The sequence below is a fragment of the Cicer arietinum genome, chromosome 7 (assembly GCF_000331145.2).
Source record: "Cicer arietinum cultivar CDC Frontier isolate Library 1 chromosome 7, Cicar.CDCFrontier_v2.0, whole genome shotgun sequence".
NCBI lineage: Eukaryota > Viridiplantae > Streptophyta > Magnoliopsida > Fabales > Fabaceae > Cicer > Cicer arietinum.
In genome coordinates, this window is record NC_021166.2 from 56,891,962 (window position 1) to 56,911,488 (window position 19,527).

At 28.4% G+C, this 19,527-nt stretch overlaps 3 protein-coding genes and 1 non-coding gene across 11 annotated transcripts in view; 3 read left to right on the forward strand and 1 right to left on the reverse strand.

Moving 5' to 3' along the window:
• The first annotated feature begins 299 nt into the window (after positions 1–299).
• LOC101497673 (cation/calcium exchanger 4) lies at positions 300–2,983 on the forward strand. Its single transcript, XM_004510452.4, has one exon. It carries the CDS (start codon positions 732–734, stop codon positions 2,694–2,696), a length of 1,965 nt encoding a protein of 654 aa, XP_004510509.1. The 5' UTR covers positions 300–731; the 3' UTR covers positions 2,697–2,983.
• Positions 2,984–4,291: 1,308 nt separating this feature from the next.
• LOC101497345 (guanine nucleotide-binding protein subunit gamma 3-like) lies at positions 4,292–8,521 on the forward strand. Of its 8 annotated transcripts, none has more exons than XR_012163965.1 (5): positions 4,292–4,728; positions 5,016–5,090; positions 5,987–6,031; positions 6,122–6,175; positions 8,268–8,521. XR_012163965.1 is itself a non-coding variant. In XM_073370939.1 (5 exons), exons 1-5 carry the CDS (start codon positions 4,564–4,566, stop codon positions 8,410–8,412), a joined length of 450 nt encoding a protein of 149 aa, XP_073227040.1. In that variant the 5' UTR covers positions 4,297–4,563; the 3' UTR covers positions 8,413–8,521. The 8 variants fall into 8 exon arrangements, 6 of the variants coding, with proteins under 6 accessions (XP_073227040.1, XP_073227041.1, XP_073227042.1 ...); XR_012163964.1 differs by having other exon boundaries at positions 4,293–4,728; positions 6,125–6,175; XM_073370939.1 differs by having other exon boundaries at positions 4,297–4,728; positions 5,038–5,090; positions 6,107–6,175; positions 8,295–8,521.
• A 3,569-nt stretch (positions 8,522–12,090) lies between these two features.
• Positions 12,091–12,174, reverse strand: TRNAL-CAA (transfer RNA leucine (anticodon CAA)). The gene has a single exon. It is a non-coding gene; the product is annotated as a tRNA-Leu (tRNA).
• Positions 12,175–18,438: 6,264 nt separating this feature from the next.
• Positions 18,439–19,527, forward strand: part of LOC101496818 (subtilisin-like protease SBT1.4) — a 2,890-nt gene continuing 1,801 nt past the window's right edge. The window contains exon 1 of the mRNA XM_004510450.4: positions 18,439–19,520. Coding sequence (XP_004510507.1) covers positions 18,489–19,520 — 1,032 coding nt within the window. The 5' untranslated portion in view covers positions 18,439–18,488. The remainder of the gene's footprint in view (positions 19,521–19,527) is intronic.

A 19,527-nucleotide genomic window follows, 5' to 3' on the forward strand; every position in this document is an offset into this window, starting at 1 on the left:
TATCTAATAGAATTGTAATATACAATTCACATTCAAATTATCGCTTCAAAAATTTGAAAGTAGATTCAAGTATTTGAGTTAATTGTCAACTTTTCGAAGTTATGTAAGAATGTTAATATTCATAATTTTTTGTTGTGTAATTTTTATTATAGTTGTAAAAACATAAAATCCCCTATGTCAATTTTTACATTAATAAACGTACTTTTGAGAGGCGATTTTGATTGAATGCACGGTATAATGGTATTAATGCTTGGTATGAATTGTTATATATAATATAATATAGATTTATATTCCTTATAAGAACCCAAGAAAGAAATAATCTTCCTTGTAACAAAAAAACAAAAATCGACGTGTGATGTGAGTGTAGCTTCAATGTCAATCTAAACTCCAAACTGAAAAAACCGAACCAACTTATCGTTGTAAGAGTTGTAATAATTCTCAACAACTTCGTTCTTATTCATTAATATTTCGTAGAGGAATATCGAAAACCCTAATCCCTTACTTTTCTTCTTCAATTCGAATGCATTCGGTAAGTTTCAACATTCCTTAATTTCCACGCTAATTTTTTCTAATGCTAAATTTTCCCCATCAAACTCCGCTTCAAATTCTCTCAATTTCAAATTTTGGGGTTTCGTTTCGCGTTCAAGAAACCGAAACCCTAGACGATTTTCAAATAATTGGGAGCTAAAATTGAACCCTCGAACGATCTTCGTGTGGATAAAAGATTGGAAATGAAGGCTTTGAATGGTTTATTGGGTTTAAGACGCAAAAAATTTCATGGGGTTTTCAATGGTTTGTGTACTTTGGTTGTGTTTTTCTTCTTTTACAATAGGGAAGACATAATTCGTAATCCACTTCTTAGACAATCGGCATATTTAGTTAATCATCATCATGGTTTGGCTCAAAATTCAGTTTTGAAAGATGGGGTTTCTGTGATTCACCGTAGAATGGTTGAAATCAGCACTAACACTTCAAGTGTAGTTGGTGATGAAGATTTGAGTGTGAGTAGACCTGGATTGTGTTTTGGATTGCTCCAACATGATGGTTATGATAGCCACTGTGAATTCTTAAAGGCAAATCCTCAGTGCACTTCTGAGGGTTACATTGATTACTTGAGGTTTTTCTTTTGTAAATGCCAAAGTTTCAGGGTTCTTGGTTATCTAGTATTAGGTGTTTGGCTTGCTGCTTTGTTTTATCTCTTGGGGAACACTGCGGCTGATTATTTTTGTCCTTCTCTTGAGCATCTCTCTAGGCTGTTGAAATTGCCTCCAACTGTGGCTGGTGTTGTGTTGCTTCCACTTGGTAATGGAGCCCCTGATGTGTTTGCTAGTATAGCTTCTTTTGTCGGTACTGATACGGGTGAAGTTGGTCTTAACAGTGTGTTAGGCGGTGCTTTGTTTGTTACCACTATTGTTGTTGGAACTGTTTCTCTTTGTGTTGCAGAGAGGGGGGTTCGAGTTGATCGACGATGCTTTATAAGGGATTTGAGTTTCTTTCTGTTTACGCTTTGTTCACTGCTTTTGATTTTGTTTGTTGGTAAGATAGGTATTGGGGCAGCTATTGCTTTTGTATCGATCTATGTTGTTTATGCATTCATTGTCGCTGCCAATGAGATATTGCGAAAACATGCACAGAGGTTGAAATTGGATGTTGTGACACCTATGCTTCCTGTCCAAGGAAGTGTGTTCGCTGTTGGTTCTGAAGAAGATACTACTATATATAGCTCCTTGCTTGACGTAGACACTGAGAGTGATCCTCCCCGACTCCCACCTTCCTTGCCTCAATGGATGTGGTCTTCAAATGTGGCGATGTATTCAAACCAGGCAAATAAAATCAATTTTTTAGATGATGAAAGGCCTCCTTGGGGATGGAGTGATGGCCGATCCACGGAAAACACCAGGTTTTCGTTCTCCATTTCAAAGCTTTTTTTACTCATGGAGATGCCACTTGCAATTCCTAGACAGCTAACAATTCCAATGGTTAACGAGGAATTGTGGTCGAAGCCGGTTGGTGTGGCCAGTGCTTCATTGGCTCCGATGCTCTTGGCCTTTTTGTGGAGCAGCCAAGAAAATGTGAGTTATAAGAGTATAATACTTGCTTATTGTTTAGGTGTTTCTGTTGGATCCACACTTGGTATTCTTGCATATAAATACACAGTGTCCGATCGTCCACCGTCTCAGTATTTGATTCCTTGGGTTCTTGGAGGATTCATTATGAGCATAGTGTGGTTCTACATAATAGCCAACGAGCTTGTTGCTCTATTAGTAGTGTTAGGTGTAATTTTCGGAATCAATCCATCGATTCTTGGATTAACCGTACTAGCATGGGGAAATTCAATGGGAGATTTAATGTCAAATGTTGCATTGGCATTGGAAGGAGAAGATGGAGTTCAGATAGCTTTATCTGGATGCTATGCGGGTCCTATGTTCAACACACTCGTTGGTTTGGGGATCTCATTGCTGCTTGGCGCATGGTCAAAGAAACCTTCTTCATATGTGGTACCTAAAGACGGTAGCTTATTTTACACCATGGGATTTCTCATCACAGGACTTCTTTGGGCACTTGTTGTTTTACCGCAAAACAACATGCATCCTAGCAGAACATTGGGAATGGGTCTCATCGCCCTTTATATGCTATTTCTTTCTTTCAGAGTTTGTACTTCTATGGGGCTAATAACAATTGCTGGTTTAAGTTAGACTTTTTGTGCTTTACCTAAGTTGTAATCATAATGATCATAGTTTCTTCTTCTATTTGAGCCATGGTCTGTAATTTCTGTTGTGCAGATAGCTGATATATAGGACAAAAGAAATTAAGAAAGAAAAAATTGGACTTGTTTAGCACGAATGAGTTACTGCTCCAATTGAAAAGTCCATTGTTGTATATTCAAGCATTTTGTTGAAAAATGAACTCTAAAGCTACCACTTACAAAACCAAACACAATAAAAATGACTTCAGCAGTTTAGCATTCTGCTGTGATTGATTTCTTCTTGGTTGACCATCTTATCTATACATCTTACATGTCTATATTTACATACCAAAATGTTTTGCATTCATTTAAGTTGGTATCAACTAACAAAGTTGAGAACAATAAGTAAGAAGAGGCGCATGAACAATAATAAGAGGTTCTTAACACCCAACTCTCAATTTTACAATATACTTTCTATCCTTTTTTATAAGCACCTCTGTATTTTTGAATATATTAAGAAAAATAAATAATGAATGACATTAATGTGTCTATTTTATGAATAGGTATTTCTAAAATACCATTTGCATATGAATATATTCAATTTCCAATTTTGCATCTTTTAAGATAAATTATTGATATTAATAAGGTGTATATTTAGGAAAAAATAAATGAATCTAGTAATTTGAAAAAATAATTATATTTAAGGGCAAACATTTTTCTAAATGATGTTTATAATTAAAGACAGAAAGAGTATATACAAACATTCCTCTAATGAAGAGTGCAAGGAAATAGGTATGGTCCAAGGCTTCCTCATTCGATCTCTAATGAGTTCCAACAAATTACATAGTGATGGAAGCATTGATTACCCCTTGTCACTAATTAAATGATAAATCACATAAGAGTTTGATTTTGGGCTGTCCTTTTAGGATGTTCTCACAAGCTTCATGATGCCTTTGAAGTGTTAATTTCACGTTCCTTAAACAAAACCAAATCCTTATGTATGCCAACCAGAACAATTGAATCCAATAGCAATATAATTCAGTTTTAAGGAAGACGATGAACCATTAATACCTTGAGCATTAGCAACAACCATGACATTAGTCAAGAAATGTATCCATGTATACAGCTAATAGCTATGTCAGCACATTACTATCAACAATAGACAAAGACTAATGTTAGGTCCAACCATGGTTGTAAATTGTTGTCTGCAACTGTAATTGTGGCTGCAGTGTTGCAGATTTTAATGTCTCCGCACACTGACATCGATGTTTAGATTGCATCGGCCGTATTTTAACATAATATAAAAGTTTGAAGCATAACTGCCACTTGAACTTAAAACCACGGTGGATCCAACAACAAGGTAAACATTTACAAAAGCAAACATAAAAAAAATAATTTGAGACACACAAGAAAAAATAGGTTTTGTCACATTAAATATTTCAGCAACCTCGATACTGCAGAGCATCTTCTTAAAATGAGAATTCTACACTTTAATAATTCAGCATTTGACTACTTGTCCCTCTATTCTCAGATTTTCCAATGCTTCTTTTGATGAAAACGAAAGCAAACAAAATCTGAAAAAACTCTTTCTTTTCCAGTTTCCACTTTCCTCCGTGACAGTCACGTGTGACAACATGCCATTTTCACTTCTCGTACTTTGCTTTATTACCCTTTTGTCACTTTCACATGAAAAATCTCAACCAATCCAATTATCAACTCCTCATATCATATCAACGCTAACCCATTTTCCAAGTTTCTAACTTTCATCTAAACTAATCATCAAGTTTCATTTTTTTCTTTTGTTTTTGTTCTTTCTACTTCAATGCTCTTACTCTAGTAGCTACTGCATTTGTTCAATATTGTTGTAGAAATTAGAAATGGATGGTGAATACAACTTTTCTTCGGTGTCCTTAACATCAAAACCTTTGATGGAGAAACTAATGAGTCCCAAGTCACCTCTTCCAGAGCTTGTGGATTTTCATGGGAAGCGGAAGCAGATTGTTAAGATTCAAGTTTTGGAGAAAGAAATTGGTTTGCTTCAGGTATAATGTTTAAGATTAATTTATGTGGCTTTTATTGTAATTTATTTATGTCTCCATTATAATGGTATTTTAATCTATGAAGCTCCGATCAGAACACAAATAACTCCACAGACACCAGACACTACAATGACACTGACACGTAAACATTATGGCTTATCACCCAACATATATAACATTTGGTTGAGATGATTGCATGCTAGCTGAATCTTGTGTTCCTCTTATATGCATAAGTAATATCTTCATGAGAAGCTACCGTTTATTAAACAAATGAGACTAATTTTCACCAGTTCATGTATATATTGCTCTTAGGAAGAGTTAAAATCTTTGGAAGGCCTTCACCCAGCTTCTAGATGCTGCAAAGAGTAAGGCCTTCACCCTTTAATGTGTAAAATTATATAATATATTATATTCAACAATAATGATATCCGTATATGGTGAAGGTGTAAAAATGTGATTAATAATGTGGTTAATTCAGAGAAATTAATTATCTAATTATCTATTCAACTGAATTAAGAGAAATTAATCACCATCCCTTTACATTTATTATCACCCTCCAAATTATATGAAAAGACTATTTTACTTTTTTTTTATTATTTCATATTATTTATTAGTCAAAATTTCGACAATTTCTAATTTTTTAAATAATTCTAGAAAAATTATATTTTAAAAGTTTTATATTTATTCAAAGTTTCGAACTTTTTAAAAAATTTGAAAAAGTTAAGTTTCAGACCTTTCACATTCATCCAAAATTTTAAACTTTTAGAAAAATTGTATTTCGAAAGTTTCATGTTCATCCATATTTTCGAAAAAATTTAAAATTTATGGAAAATAGCATTTAAGAAGTTTCACATTCATTTATATTTTTGAATTTTTTTTAACGTTTAAAAAAATTACATTTCAAAAGTTTTACATTCATCCAAAGTTTCGAAATTCTTTTAAATTATTTCGAAAATTTTGACTATTAAATAATAAGGGATAAAAAAAGATAAAATGTTATTTTGATGTGCATTGGTGGTGGAAGGTAAATGTGAGGATGTAAATGATCCATTTCTCCTTAATTAATCAGATTTTTGTACATATGATTAACTATATATATGTTGTATATGTTAAAAAATAAAAAGTTGTGTCCATGAGACATTTTTGTAAGTTGAATCACCAAGGTTGAAAATTAAAAGACTTACCTATGATATTGTATGTATTATTATAGTCAATTATTTTATATTTATGCTAATTTAAAAGTAAACATTTTCCTTAACAGGCTTGATGCCTTCGTAGACTCTATTTCAGATCCTTTCACACTCAAGTATGAATCTCCAACTTTTCTATTAATCTGTATATTAATCATTCAATTAACTCTAAATAAATAATAAATAATTAGCACTGCATCTGATAGCAGAGGAAAGCACACGTTAATCTCTGAATCCTATTACTTCGGGAAGCAGATCAGGTACTCAGTTTTTGTCTTTTATGACCATTTCATTTTCAAATATTTCTTTCACTTGCTTTCATTACAAGTTATTGTTTAACATAATCAAATACCACAATTAAGTTGAAGCTCCTCTTCTTAGGACTGTTTAAGTATTTACGAAAATTGATTTTAATCTGTATAATTAAAGTAATTTATTTACAAGTTGTGTTTCAGTATTAAAAAATTTAACTCAAATATTTTGGTGACATAAATTGTTATAATAATTTAAGGTTAATCTTAATGCAATGCATGTATCTACAAACTCACTGATTAATTACTGCTCCAATTCGAAATATATGTCTCTTTAAAATTTTATGTCCAACTTATGAGGTCGATTTCTTCAAATTTTTATTTGGATTAATTAGTTTTTACTAAAATATTATTAATTATTCATTTTTTTTATCATTGGTAATGTTAGTAAGCAATAAATGTTATGGATGGTAAGTTTGAAATAAAATACTAAAATTATTATATACTAAATTTAGATCCGGGCGTTGCTCGGTTGGAACTTGGAAGTGATATTTTATTTATTTTATTGGAGTAAGTTTTAGTGTTGATTATTTATTTTAATATGGAATCAACAGATCAATTTTAAAATTAAAAATGTAAAATAGATTAAATTGACTGTAGAATAAAGGACAATCAAAATAAATAAATAAATTTTAAATGAATGAATAAGAAAAAATATATTATAAATTTAAGTGTATAGTTTAAAACTAAGATTAAAAGCAATATATAAATATATGTATTCAGTAGTATAAATATATTCAATAATAGAAAAAAAAAATTAAAATTTTATTTCAATACATGTGTAGCTATGAATATATTCATGGATGTTAAATCAGATATATGTATATCAACATATATTTGAACGAATAATAGTATAATGTAAAGAAAAACAATTAATATAACAAAATTAGATATTTTTGTGATAATTTATAAGAGTAAAAATTATCACTTTTGTAAATTATAATGATTTTTGATGCAGTAAAAGGGTTAGCTCAAGGAATTTGAACACACGATCAACTATTTGATATCATAAAACTCTAAGTCAAATGAAAAGAATCGAAATAGTAAGCTAAATGCATATTATTATTATTATCATCATCAATATATTAAGGTAATTGAATGAATATTTTTATCTAATAAAAACATTAGATTGTTTTTATAAAGAAAATCATCCGATTATATGTTAATACATTTAGCCAAAATTCTTACTTTTTTAGAACTTTCATTGCGTGAATAGATAAAATGTGAAAATGTACATAATTCATAAATAAATAAAACAATTTAATAAAGTATGGAATAATAGTAGAGTACATCTATATATGATGGAATTTGAGAAGTTGAGATTGAAATATTTAACATGACTTTAATGACTTTAATGTTAAGGATATATGAGTGTGTTTGTATTGAAAACTTTATTGCAATAACAAAAGAATTGTATTCAAAAGATTAAAATAATACTAAGATTGGAAAACAAAGTAAAATATTAGTAAAAAAATTACCTATTCGCATAAAATTGAGTTGTTCGTATTAGAATAAAACTAAAAAATAGATATTAAAAAAGAGAGAAAATTGAGAATTGTAAATCTATAATAACCTTAGGTAATAAACTATGAGTTAATGACAAATGTGTAATCTAAAGAGAAATTATTACTTTGACTTAGTGTCTTGTAACTCACAACAATGTATTATTCACAAAATTTCAAAAACAATAGAAAAATTATTCTAAGAGATGTTACATAGGAATATAAGTGAGTTAATTGGCTGAATTTGTATTACATAACATACAAAAATATTAGTTGTCAACAAACTAAATTGAGATACTATTTTTTTATTTTTGAATAGATGAAAAATTTCACTATAATTAATTCTCGCGACATCCAATATAACACTATCGACATTTACCGGTTGAACTAGACCTTAAGGATAATTGAAAGACTATTTTAATATATTATAAATAGAATTAATACTGTTATAAATTTTCTTAAGTTGTTTATTTAACGAAATTTATATTTAGGACAAGAGATAGAAATAAAATGAGTTTTTTTTTTTTTTTTGTTATCAGTTTTCCATGGAAATGTTGCTCTTGTAGTTGCCTTCTGGACAAGAAAATTGGAAAAGGTGGCTGTTCATCATCCAAATCCAAATGTTCTGGCAGCAGCTGCTTGAAGACTAGGTCTACACTGTCCAAAATTGTTGCTAAGTTTTGAAATTATTATAAACTCTGGCTGTTGTTTGTGCTATTGTTGCAAATTTGATGTGGAGACCCATGTTTTATTTGTTAGAATTATTAGGTATTGTTATACATGTTATCAATAACTGAAAAATATCATAAGCTCAAGTAGAAAACATCCAACATAATTAAATTTGATTAAAACTTTAATTTGTGTTATGACAAGTTTTAAAACATTGTATAACCTGATTTCGCTATATATTTATATTCTCTAAAAAGATAAAATACATTATGCTATCTTTTAAATTATACGAAAATAATATATTAGTTATTTATTTTTAATTTATAATAAGTTAGTCATTTTTTATTTATTTTAGTGTCAAATTAATTCCTTGTGTTTGTAAATGTTTACATTAATAATCTTAATTTCAAACGAGCAAAATTGAAATTCAAAATTCTCTAACTTTTTGCAATAAATTGGTCTACCTAATTATTAAAAGGTTGTGATTGTAATAATCATAAACACATACATCCTCAATCAAATTTTAGAAATATAATTAAACAAGAGAGAACGGGTGAGATAGATTTTAAGGTTTTTGAAATTAAACGTAAAGTTTTCTTAATCTGTATCATGAAATCATATGAAAATTTATGATACAATTCATTAATAATAAAACTCATAGTATCTTAAAATTTTCTAATTAAAAATGATTGAGACGAGATTATGACTAAAAATAGTTCAATTATAAACTTTATAAACATAAATGATTAATTTAATAAAATAAAAAAGTTAAATGAATAATTTTATATTTTCGTGTAACTTAAAAGACTATCCAATATATTTTACTCTCTAGGAATCTTGTTGATAAACATTATATAGGCAAAAAATAATAATAATTAGAGAAATATGGAACCATTTAAAATTGATTCAACTAGAAAAATAAATTACAATGAAGATATGATACACATTATATAATAATCATAACAAAGCTAATAAATCTTAAGTGAATCAAAGTCAATACTTACCAAGACTATTTATAACCAATTTCTAACACTATCTAACTGTTTTGAAGGTGTGAGTTAATCTTCCCTGAAATGAACAATACAATCTCAAATACATTGTAATATATTAATAAAAATATTAAAAGAATGCTTCAAATAATTTAAATATTAGAGAATCTATACGTTGCTAAGAAATAAAAAATATCGTGGTAATGTACAAGTGATTAATACTAAATAGTTTGTATTATGGTGAAATCAATTTTCTTATATGACTTTTGTTAGTTAAAGTGTAATTGAGAGATGACAAATTTTAGTTTGACATAAAAGGACATGGAGGGTTGGTCGAAAACACTTAACCATTTTGTTCTAACACAAATATTAATGAATGTGATTACGATATAAAAGTGAATTTGAAATAAATAGATGAAAAAGTTACTATTGTATTTGATTAAAGTAGATTCTTGCTCGGAAAACATCAAAATTATTTTAAAAAATTAAAAGTTATAAAAATCAAATGGGATAAGCGCCCCAATACTGAAGTTTATTATCAATAAAATAGAAATGCAAATAAAGAGCAAATGGAGATGGTGAATTGTAAAAAAATGTGTTATGTAAAAATGGTGGATGATCAATGTGAGATGTAACTAGGGCGGTTCATGATTGGTTTTTTTTTAAATCAAACCATATTTATTTTAAAATCAATATATAGAATTAAATTTATAACCAAATCTATTATTTGGTTTAAAATCGCTTATAAAACTAATTGTAAAATTGGTTATGGTTAAATAATCGATTTATAATTAAACAACCAGTTTTGAAAATTTTAATTTTAAAATCGAATTTTTTTTCAAAATGAGTTAAAATTTGATTATTTAAAAAAAATATATATATTTATTCATAGTTTAAAAATCGGTTATTTAAAAAAAATTGATTTTTTCGATAAATTTTTTAAAAAAAATTCTCACCAAATTTTTCGAGAAAAAATTCGATTTAAAATTTATTTAAGAAAAAAAAAGTTTTTTTTATTTACTATTTTCCCAAATTTTTTTGAAAAAAAAAATTCCAATTTTTTGTCAAGAAATAAAATCTCAAAATTAACAAAATATTGGTAGTAGATAAAAATCAAATCCAAATATAAAACATAAATGGTTATCCAACCTATTTATAAATAAACCAGATTATAACCATATGATTTTAACCGGATATTTAAAATGGATTTGGATCTGGTTTTGGATTTGAGTCTCATAACTGGATTTTTTGCACAGCCCTAGATGCAAGGGATGATAAAAATGGAGATGGTGAAGTGTTTGGAAAAAATCGATGCATTGATTGCCGAATGTACAATCCACTTTTTTTATTTTTTTTTGTTAATTATTTTTTATTTACTTATTTTTTTTTTTTTTTGTTAAATGTAACATGAAACTTGTGTAATATTTATGAATCTTATTTTGATTTTCTTCGGAATTTCCTAAGGACAATAATTTTAAATTATTTAATATTTGGAATAGAGTTTTGATTTAGTGAAATTTGTAATTTTTTTATGACTTAAATATATGATTAATTTTTGTATTTTTGCATTTTTTTTGTTTTGTTTTAATCTTGGTAAGTGTTTTTTGTTTGATTTGGTTCTTTTAAATTTTTGTTTGTTTGTTTTTTATCTTTATTCTTTTATTTTAGTCTATGTAAAATAAATTTTAATTAGAATTAATTCTTGCAATATATTAATATTTAATTTTAATTCTTCAATTTTGTTTGAAGAAGCCAAAAAAGAATATATTAAAGAAACTTCCAAGCACACAATGTGGCTAGAAGTGAGAAATACAAATATTATACTTCCATGTCAAGTGTCAAGTAAGACTACAATTGAAAAATCTATACTAAAAATGCACAATTAAGATTAGCCACGTTTGATACTACTACACACCAATTGTTGGATACATCATTGATGATGCTCATTATTAAATCCTTTTATTTCAACTTGAACCACCTCCATCCACCTCCATGCTAACAATTTGATACTTTCAATGAAAAGATTTACATTCAATGCATACTGATGGAAGATTATTTCATTTCTATATTTTCAAATTCTCTAAGTCATCGCAAAACAAACTACATAAATTCTTTTGCAAATTCTACGAGCGCACAAAAATAGACCATCAAATTGAATTATATGGTAAATTGTTTTATTATAAAACACTTTAGAAATATCTAATTAATTCAAAACTTCATACCACACAAATCCAAAAAAATAACAGTAAAAAAATATGATGTACTATTTCAATTTCATCGCAATTTGCTGCACATATAAAATTATTTTATATTTCAATTTTTAATGTTTGAACTTTATCAAATTAGCTAAATCATAATTAGTCTCTCAATTAGTAATGATATAAGAAATTTGCAATGACCAATTTTAATAAGAATTAATTTTACAAGGGCTCAACAAAAAAAAAATAGATACAAAAAGAAAAGCAAAACAAAAATACTTATAGAGACTAGAATGAAACAAAAGTCGTGATTAAAATGAATCTAAATCGAATAAAAAAACTCACAATCTCACATCAATTTCAAGATTTGGGTATTATTACGCTACAAACGTAATCTATAAAATAAACTCGACCTCACATTGATCATGTTGTTGTATAAGTCATGAACAAGTGTAAAGTCGTGGTTCTCGTCACTGGTGTTTTGGCTGATTAAAAATAGCATAAATTGTCAGAAGTGGGATTTGAACCCACGCCCTCTTTCGAAGACCAGAACTTGAGTCTGGCGCCTTAGACCACTCGGCCATCCTGACTGATGTTCTAATTATTCAACACAGGGTATATATTCATCAATTCATTGTGATATTTTGGTTAGATCTTAACATTTAATATATTTGAAAAAATTAACAAATTTAAAGGATCACATGTATAAGGTGATAAAACATAAAGGCTAGCAATCAAAACATATAAAACTCAAATAACTTCAGCAAAAGTTGAGCCAAACAAAAAGGATTAAAGATATATTTTTAAGGTTATGTTTGGAACTAAACATTCAAAGGGAAAAAAATATATTTAAAGGGAAAAATGTGGAATATATACTCTTGAATATATTTGTATGTGAGGGTGGAAAATAAACTTTCAAATTCTTTTTTTTTTTTTAAAGAAAAAAACGATATTGATTGTTTCAAGTTATAGAATACATTGATACAGTAAAAATAAAAAAAGATGAATATACGATAAAACTCATAACACTCAAAAGTTAATAACACAAAACAACATGTTTACAAATATGATAAAATTTAAATGTTTGAAATACATGTATCTCCAAATTTATAACATTGATGACCCTAAAACCATTGAATGAAATTTGTAATGGAGCAAAGTTAACTTATGAATCTGAAACTAAAAGAACATCACACTTAGACAGAAAAACAAAAAAAACACTACACCATATGAAAAAAACCTAAAAACGTCTTACTCCTACTACAAAATCACAAAATTAAAATACTGGAAAAAAAGTAAAAAAATAAAATAAATTTATATGGAAGTTATTTATTTAAAATAAATCAATAAAAAATTAGAAAATATGATTATACACCCAAAAAAATAGTTTTAAATCGACTCTCTCTAATAAAAAAAGAAAAAAGAACGCAAGTTATTATTTGAGAATAGCAGCCGAAGAGAACCTTACACAAAAATTACCAACTTACTATAAACATATTTAAATTAAATAAGACACACTTCGTATAAGATTATAGAAATTACCAACTTGACCGATAATTTACTATAGAAGTTTTGTATAATTTATTAATAAAAAAGTTTAAAGGCTTTTTTTCCAAAAATAAATTAGAAGACATGTTTTTAAGTTTGGAAAATGTCGTTTTTTACAAATCTAATTCATTGAAACCTGGTGCTTTTTTATTAGGCTACTTCAACTCTCGATTTTCACCCACTATTACTCTTGTATTGTGTCAAACAACAAACGGATAATTTGTTGACATTTTATAAAAAAAGAAGGTACTACTGATTCCAATTCAGTACTTAAATATAAAATCTTCTTGCCAACAAATGTTTCTTCTAGCTTTGATGGGGTGATTCTTGACCCTAATTTTTCTAATCTCAATAATATTATTTTTTAGGATATAGGAGGTGTTGGGTTACCCCGCCTTATCTATTAATCTTTCCCATTTGTTATTAAAAAAAATTAAGATTTAAACTCAAAACTATTGTATTAGTCAGTTTTGCATACTCTAGCTCCAAATCTGTCTTGATATAGCAGCTTCAAATGTAGTTATGAGATAGTTGTTACTTGTTTTGGATTTTAATGACATGGTTATGTACATTTTGGATGTAAATGACATATTATGCCTTTAACTTATGGCTTTTTTGTGTTATTTTGGCTTCAATCACGTGTGTGGGTGTAGTTTAAATTTTTAAAACAAAATGAAGAGAAATTGTCATGCTTGTTGAAAACAATAAACATATTTAATTTTTCTTTAAAAGAAATACGTCTTTAAATTTTTTTTGGATGTTTCAGTTATACAAAAATAGTAGTGATATAGATGGCGTCACTTCATTTATTGTATTTGTGTCGCTTTACTCTAGATAAGTAGATTTTCAATTTTTTAAAACAATTGATGAAAAAATAAAAATCAGTTTTAATTTCAATTATTTTGTTGGAAAAGTACTACACAATAATGCACTAACTATATTTCAAACGATTGTTGATTGTATTTATTTAAATTGCAATTGAATCAAATCAAGTATTGTTGTATAAAATGGATTTATGATATATTGCAAATAAGAAGATCTTGAATCAATAAAAGTTATGACAAATTTTGGTTTTATTTGAATTTATAGACCAAATTGACATTATGTTATATTTATCAGTAACTATATATTTTAATAATAAATTATATCTTTTATGATAAATAGTAATAATAAATTGTATTTTTTAATAATGAAATTGGTATTAAGTTATGTTTTTTATGTTAATTTTATTGTCATTTAAAAAAAACAATGTTATCATTAATTTAGTACTTTTCGAATCAATTGCTCATGTGTCAGAGAAATAATAGCATGTAATCGAATTTACAGAGTTAACATTAAATCAACCGTTAATTTAACATTAAAAACTAAAGAGTAAATGACTCATTCATAAACTTATTTGTAGACACCACTTGGCAGGTTTGTATACGAAGATGGAGATTCTAAAGTTTCAATTGTTTCACACTAAAGATAAAACAAATACAAATAAATTATCACGATGTCAGCATCAATCTGTAAGCAAACAAATATCAAATATCTTTTAATCTTTTTTGACAGTCTTTAATCATTTTCTTGTCAACACAAGGGTTGGAGCTTTTATTAATTTGTTATTATTATTTTTGTTACGGAGTAGGTGGAGCCTTATTATTGGTAACTTTTTGAGAAAATAAATCCAATACAAAGAAAGATGTAGGGGTGGACATCGGGCGGGTATGGGTGGGTTCGGGCCTAAAATGTAAAACCGGCCCAATCTATGGGTTTGATGTTTTGGCCCAATTTCGTCTATATTTTAAATCGGGTACGTCGGGTTCGGGTAGATCGGGTGTCGGTTATGTATGGGCGGATAAAAATGGGTTAGATTTTATTGGACTTTTTTTTGCTTTTTTTTCATTCTAAATTATTCAGTTTTTTTTGCTTTTATTTAAGAAAAAAATTTGCTCTTTTATAATTTATTGGCCCAATCTGCTACCTAACTTATTTTTAATTGGGCTGAGTTGTTGGACTTGGTTCTGTTGTTGGGCTGAACTGCTTTTAAAAAACATTTGCCTTGTGGCTGGGTTTTTTTAATAAATTGGCCTTTTTTTTTTAATTTTTGGCAAGTGACTTTTTGTGTATTTTAAATTTATATATTAATATATAATATAAAATTAATAATATTAATATATAATATAAAAATAATAATATAAATCGGTCGGGTTCGGGTATCGGCGGATCCAAATTACTCATCCGAACCCGACCGTATAAACTCATATGAACCCTTATTTTTCACCCGCTTAACCCATCAACCCCGAAGAAACCCGTCCGCAAATTTAAATTTTATATTGGGTCGGTCGGATTCGGGCGGGTCCGATAATTATGTCCACCCCTAGAAAGATGTATGGGTACTCCTCCCTGATTGTGGAGATCACGAATCCACGACACCCATAAGTCCTTCAATTATTGGGTGTATGCTTTTCCTGATCCACCAAATTTAATTGTTTATTTTAATAAATAAAAACTTATGTTATCATGTTCTTAGGATATTTGTTATAAAACTTAACATTCAAAAAGAAAGTTGAACAAAACATGTTTTTTAAACTTTTAAAAGATGAATATATTATTCAAAGAAAAAAATTTATTTAATTTTTTAATTATTTAATTTTTAATATATCTTCTTAAACCTCTTGTTATTATTTTCTATAAATAAATATATAAAAATCTAAATCAACTGCACCAACTCCCTTAGAGAGAGTAAAAAAATGAATTATGTCTAATTTAATAGGTCTCTTGTCCAATTTTCAAGTTAGGTTAAACTAAATTTTAAACTTGAATTGTCTTTATTTCGATCTAACCCGATGAGATACATATCTAATATGAACGAGATGAAACAAATACAAGATCGACTTAGTGTCAAAACAAGACACCTAATATAATACATAAACAATTTTTTATCAAAAATTATTTAAGAAATAACTCATAATTTAGAATGGCAAAAAAAAGGACATAGCTTTAAAAACTATATTAACACAACGATACAAACACAATCAAATTACAGGTGGAGTTATTGTTTTCACAAATATTTGTTAAATACAATAAGTTGCGTTAAAGCATATCACTAATAGCACAGCTAAATATTCATCACTCAACTCTTAATAACAAGATAGGTGGTCAAATGATATTTTGCAATGCAATTCGTTTTTAATTCTACTCTTGACGAAAAATATAAAGTGATGTCGGATTTAAGTGTTTTTGAAATATGTGAAATTAATAATAATAATAATAATAATAATAATAATAATAATAATAATAATAATAATAATAATAATAATAATAATAATAATAATATTAAATAATCCCTAGTCCATAAAATAATTTGAAACTAATTTGAGACAAGATTGATAACTTGAGGAGTAATCCAAATCTATCCCAACTTTTATCATGCCCATGTCTTAACCGAGTTTTTTGTTTTTATTTATATTATAGATCAAGTCAAATCCTATCCAATAGTTTATCTAAGAAAAGTGAAAATACAATGACAACATCAACAACTTCTATCAATAATTCTTTTTTTTTAAATTTAAATTTTAAAAGTAGTAGATTTATTTTTCACAAATCACAATAACAAATAACAGTTGAGAAGGCGACCAATAAAAAAGAGCACTGCTATATTTTGATATTTAAAGACTACAAGTAAGGAAATAAGTTTAATATTTATATTGATGGGTCCTCCGTTTGTACAGATAGGAAGATAAAGATTGATGATTTTTAGATCCATTTTGATGGGTATTCGACTTGTATGAGAATCTTTCACGACCTTAGTAGCAAGATCATATGCAAGTTTTATTGCAAAATAATATCTAGTAATTTCTTATTTTTTGAAATGTCGATTTTTTGTAGTGATATTTTATTGATCCGTCGTAGAAATATTTGTAATGTTATTTTTTAAAGTAACTCTTAATTATTTTCTCTATAATCAATAAATGTTATATTTAGTTTACTTTTTTGTTCTTCCTCCTTAAAAAATTATTAATATTACATCTAACATTGAGTTTACTCCCTTAATTATTATCTAAGAGAAACAAATAGATATTTTTATTTTTTAGTTTGGCTTGGCCACATGCCAACCCTAAACACAACAAACCTTCGTAAGAAGCAAAAATTTTGCTTAATTAAAATGCCTCAACTTATTTTAATAAAATGTCTTATACTTTGATATTCTTAAAACTAAAATTTTATCTAAATTTAATATTATCTCAACAAATATTAAATCAATTTACTTTGTTTTCAATTAATAAAATATTATACCATATCAATTATATTAATCTAATAAATAATTTTATATTGAAAGATCTCATATTAAAATTCATTTTAGTTTGATCATAATATTTTTTTTCCTTCTTTAAACAATTTATTCACCTTAGAATATCTTTTTATTTATAATATTAGAAGTTATTATTTTCAACTTTCATTCTATTTAATATAATTCATTTTTAATAAAAAATAAATAAATGCAAGATTATTAAAAGAAAAAATACTAAATTACATTCGTGGTCCCTTAACTTAATTTCAGATAACGTTTTAGTTCTTTATCTTTTTTTTCTTCCCGACTTGGTCCTTTATTTTAATTTTAAGTGACAATTTAATATTTTAAAATTTCAACAATGTTATCCTTTTTTTATACAAAAATTCAAAAAAAAGTTCAATCAAAATTCATAAAATTAATTATATTCTTCAATATAATACAAATTTCATCAAATTTGTAACGCAAATCTTTAAATAAACTAATATTTTCATACTTTATTTAATATTGTTAGGAATAAAGGACTAAATCGGAAAAAAAAAAAAGATAAAAGACTAAAACGTTACCTAAAATTAAGTTAAGGAACCACATATATAATTTAGCCTAGAAAAAAATTATATGTTGAGTTATGTGTAATAATATTATTTTTTTGAACTTTAATTTGTAATTGTTCAAAGTCGTGAATTTTAATAATTTTTTGTTTATCACTAATCCAACTCCAGTTCAAGCTCAATTAGACGTTGAATCTCGAATATGTATATACACTGATTCGATGTCCAGCTTTCATTACCTTTCTTGAAATAATTTAAATCCATACTCTCTCACATGGGAATAAGAAACACCTCAAAAATTTGTATAAAAATAAAGAAATATCTAAAAATAATATCTGTGCCCCTTAGCCTCATTTATAGGTCAAATTCATTCCCATCTAAACAATTAATTCATCATCATAGAAAAATTTACATCCAGTCATTTATCTATACTTGACAAGTGACTAGTAAGAATTCAACAAGAAAATGCCATACCATAAATAAATAATAAAAACCATTTCTCCAATTCCAAACGAACACAACACAAGTCATGGCTTCATCTTCATCTTCTCTCTTATTCTTTTTCTTCATTTTCTCCTTCTTCTCTCTCTCTATCTCCCAATCATCATCAACACAAACCTTCATCATCCACGTGTCAAAACCTTCTCTTTACACCACCAATCACAACCACTACACCTCCATCCTCAACACCCTCCCTCCCTCCCAACACACCCCCTCCATCCTCTACACATACACGTCCGCCATTCACGGTTTCTCCGCCCACCTCACCCCTTCTCAAGCCGCCCACCTAACCACCCATCCTGACGTCCTCTCCATCCAACCCGACCAAATCCGCCACCTCCACACAACCCATACCCCCGACTTCCTCGGACTCGCCGAAACCTCCGGTCTATGGCCAAACTCCCACTTCGCCTCCGACGTCATCATCGGCGTCCTCGACACCGGAATCTGGCCGGAGCTCAAAAGCTTCTCCGATCCATCTCTCTCTTCTTCCCCCCTCCCATCTTCATGGAAAGGTACCTGCGAAGTTTCCCACGACTTTCCTTCTTCTTCATGTAATGGTAAAATCATCGGCGCAAAAGCTTTCTACAAAGGCTATGAATCTTACCTTCAACGACCCATAGACGAAACCGTCGAATCGAAATCACCAAGAGACACTGAAGGTCATGGATCACACACAGCTTCAACAGCAGCAGGTTCAATCGTTTCCAACGCAAGTTTGTTCAGTTTCGCTCAAGGTGAAGCTAAGGGAATGGCAACAAAAGCTAGAATCGCTGCTTACAAAATCTGTTGGAGTCTCGGTTGTTTTGATTCCGATATTCTTGCTGCTATGGATGAAGCTGTTTCTGATGGTGTTCATGTGATTTCACTCTCTGTTGGTGCTAGTGGTTATGCACCTCAATATTATCATGATTCAATTGCTATTGGTGCTTTTGGTGCTTCACAACATGGTGTTGTTGTTTCTTGTTCAGCTGGTAATTCAGGACCTGGTTCTTATACTTCTACTAATATAGCACCTTGGATTTTAACCGTTGGTGCTTCCACCATCGATCGAGAGTTTCCTGCTG

Excerpts from the sequence above, each read along its gene's own strand:
- LOC101497345 (XM_073370938.1), top strand. The coding sequence starts at position 4,564 with ATGGATGGTGAATACAACTTTTCTTCGGTGTCCTTAACATCAAAACCT. Across the intron at positions 5,091-5,986 it reads GCTTCTAGATGCTGCAAAGA|GCTTGATGCCTTCGTAGACT; the intron begins GTAAGGCCTTCA and ends TTTCCTTAACAG. Across the intron at positions 6,032-6,106 it reads TCAGATCCTTTCACACTCAA|CACTGCATCTGATAGCAGAG; the intron begins GTATGAATCTCC and ends ATAAATAATTAG.
- LOC101497673 (XM_004510452.4), top strand. The coding sequence starts at position 732 with ATGAAGGCTTTGAATGGTTTATTGGGTTTAAGACGCAAAAAATTTCAT.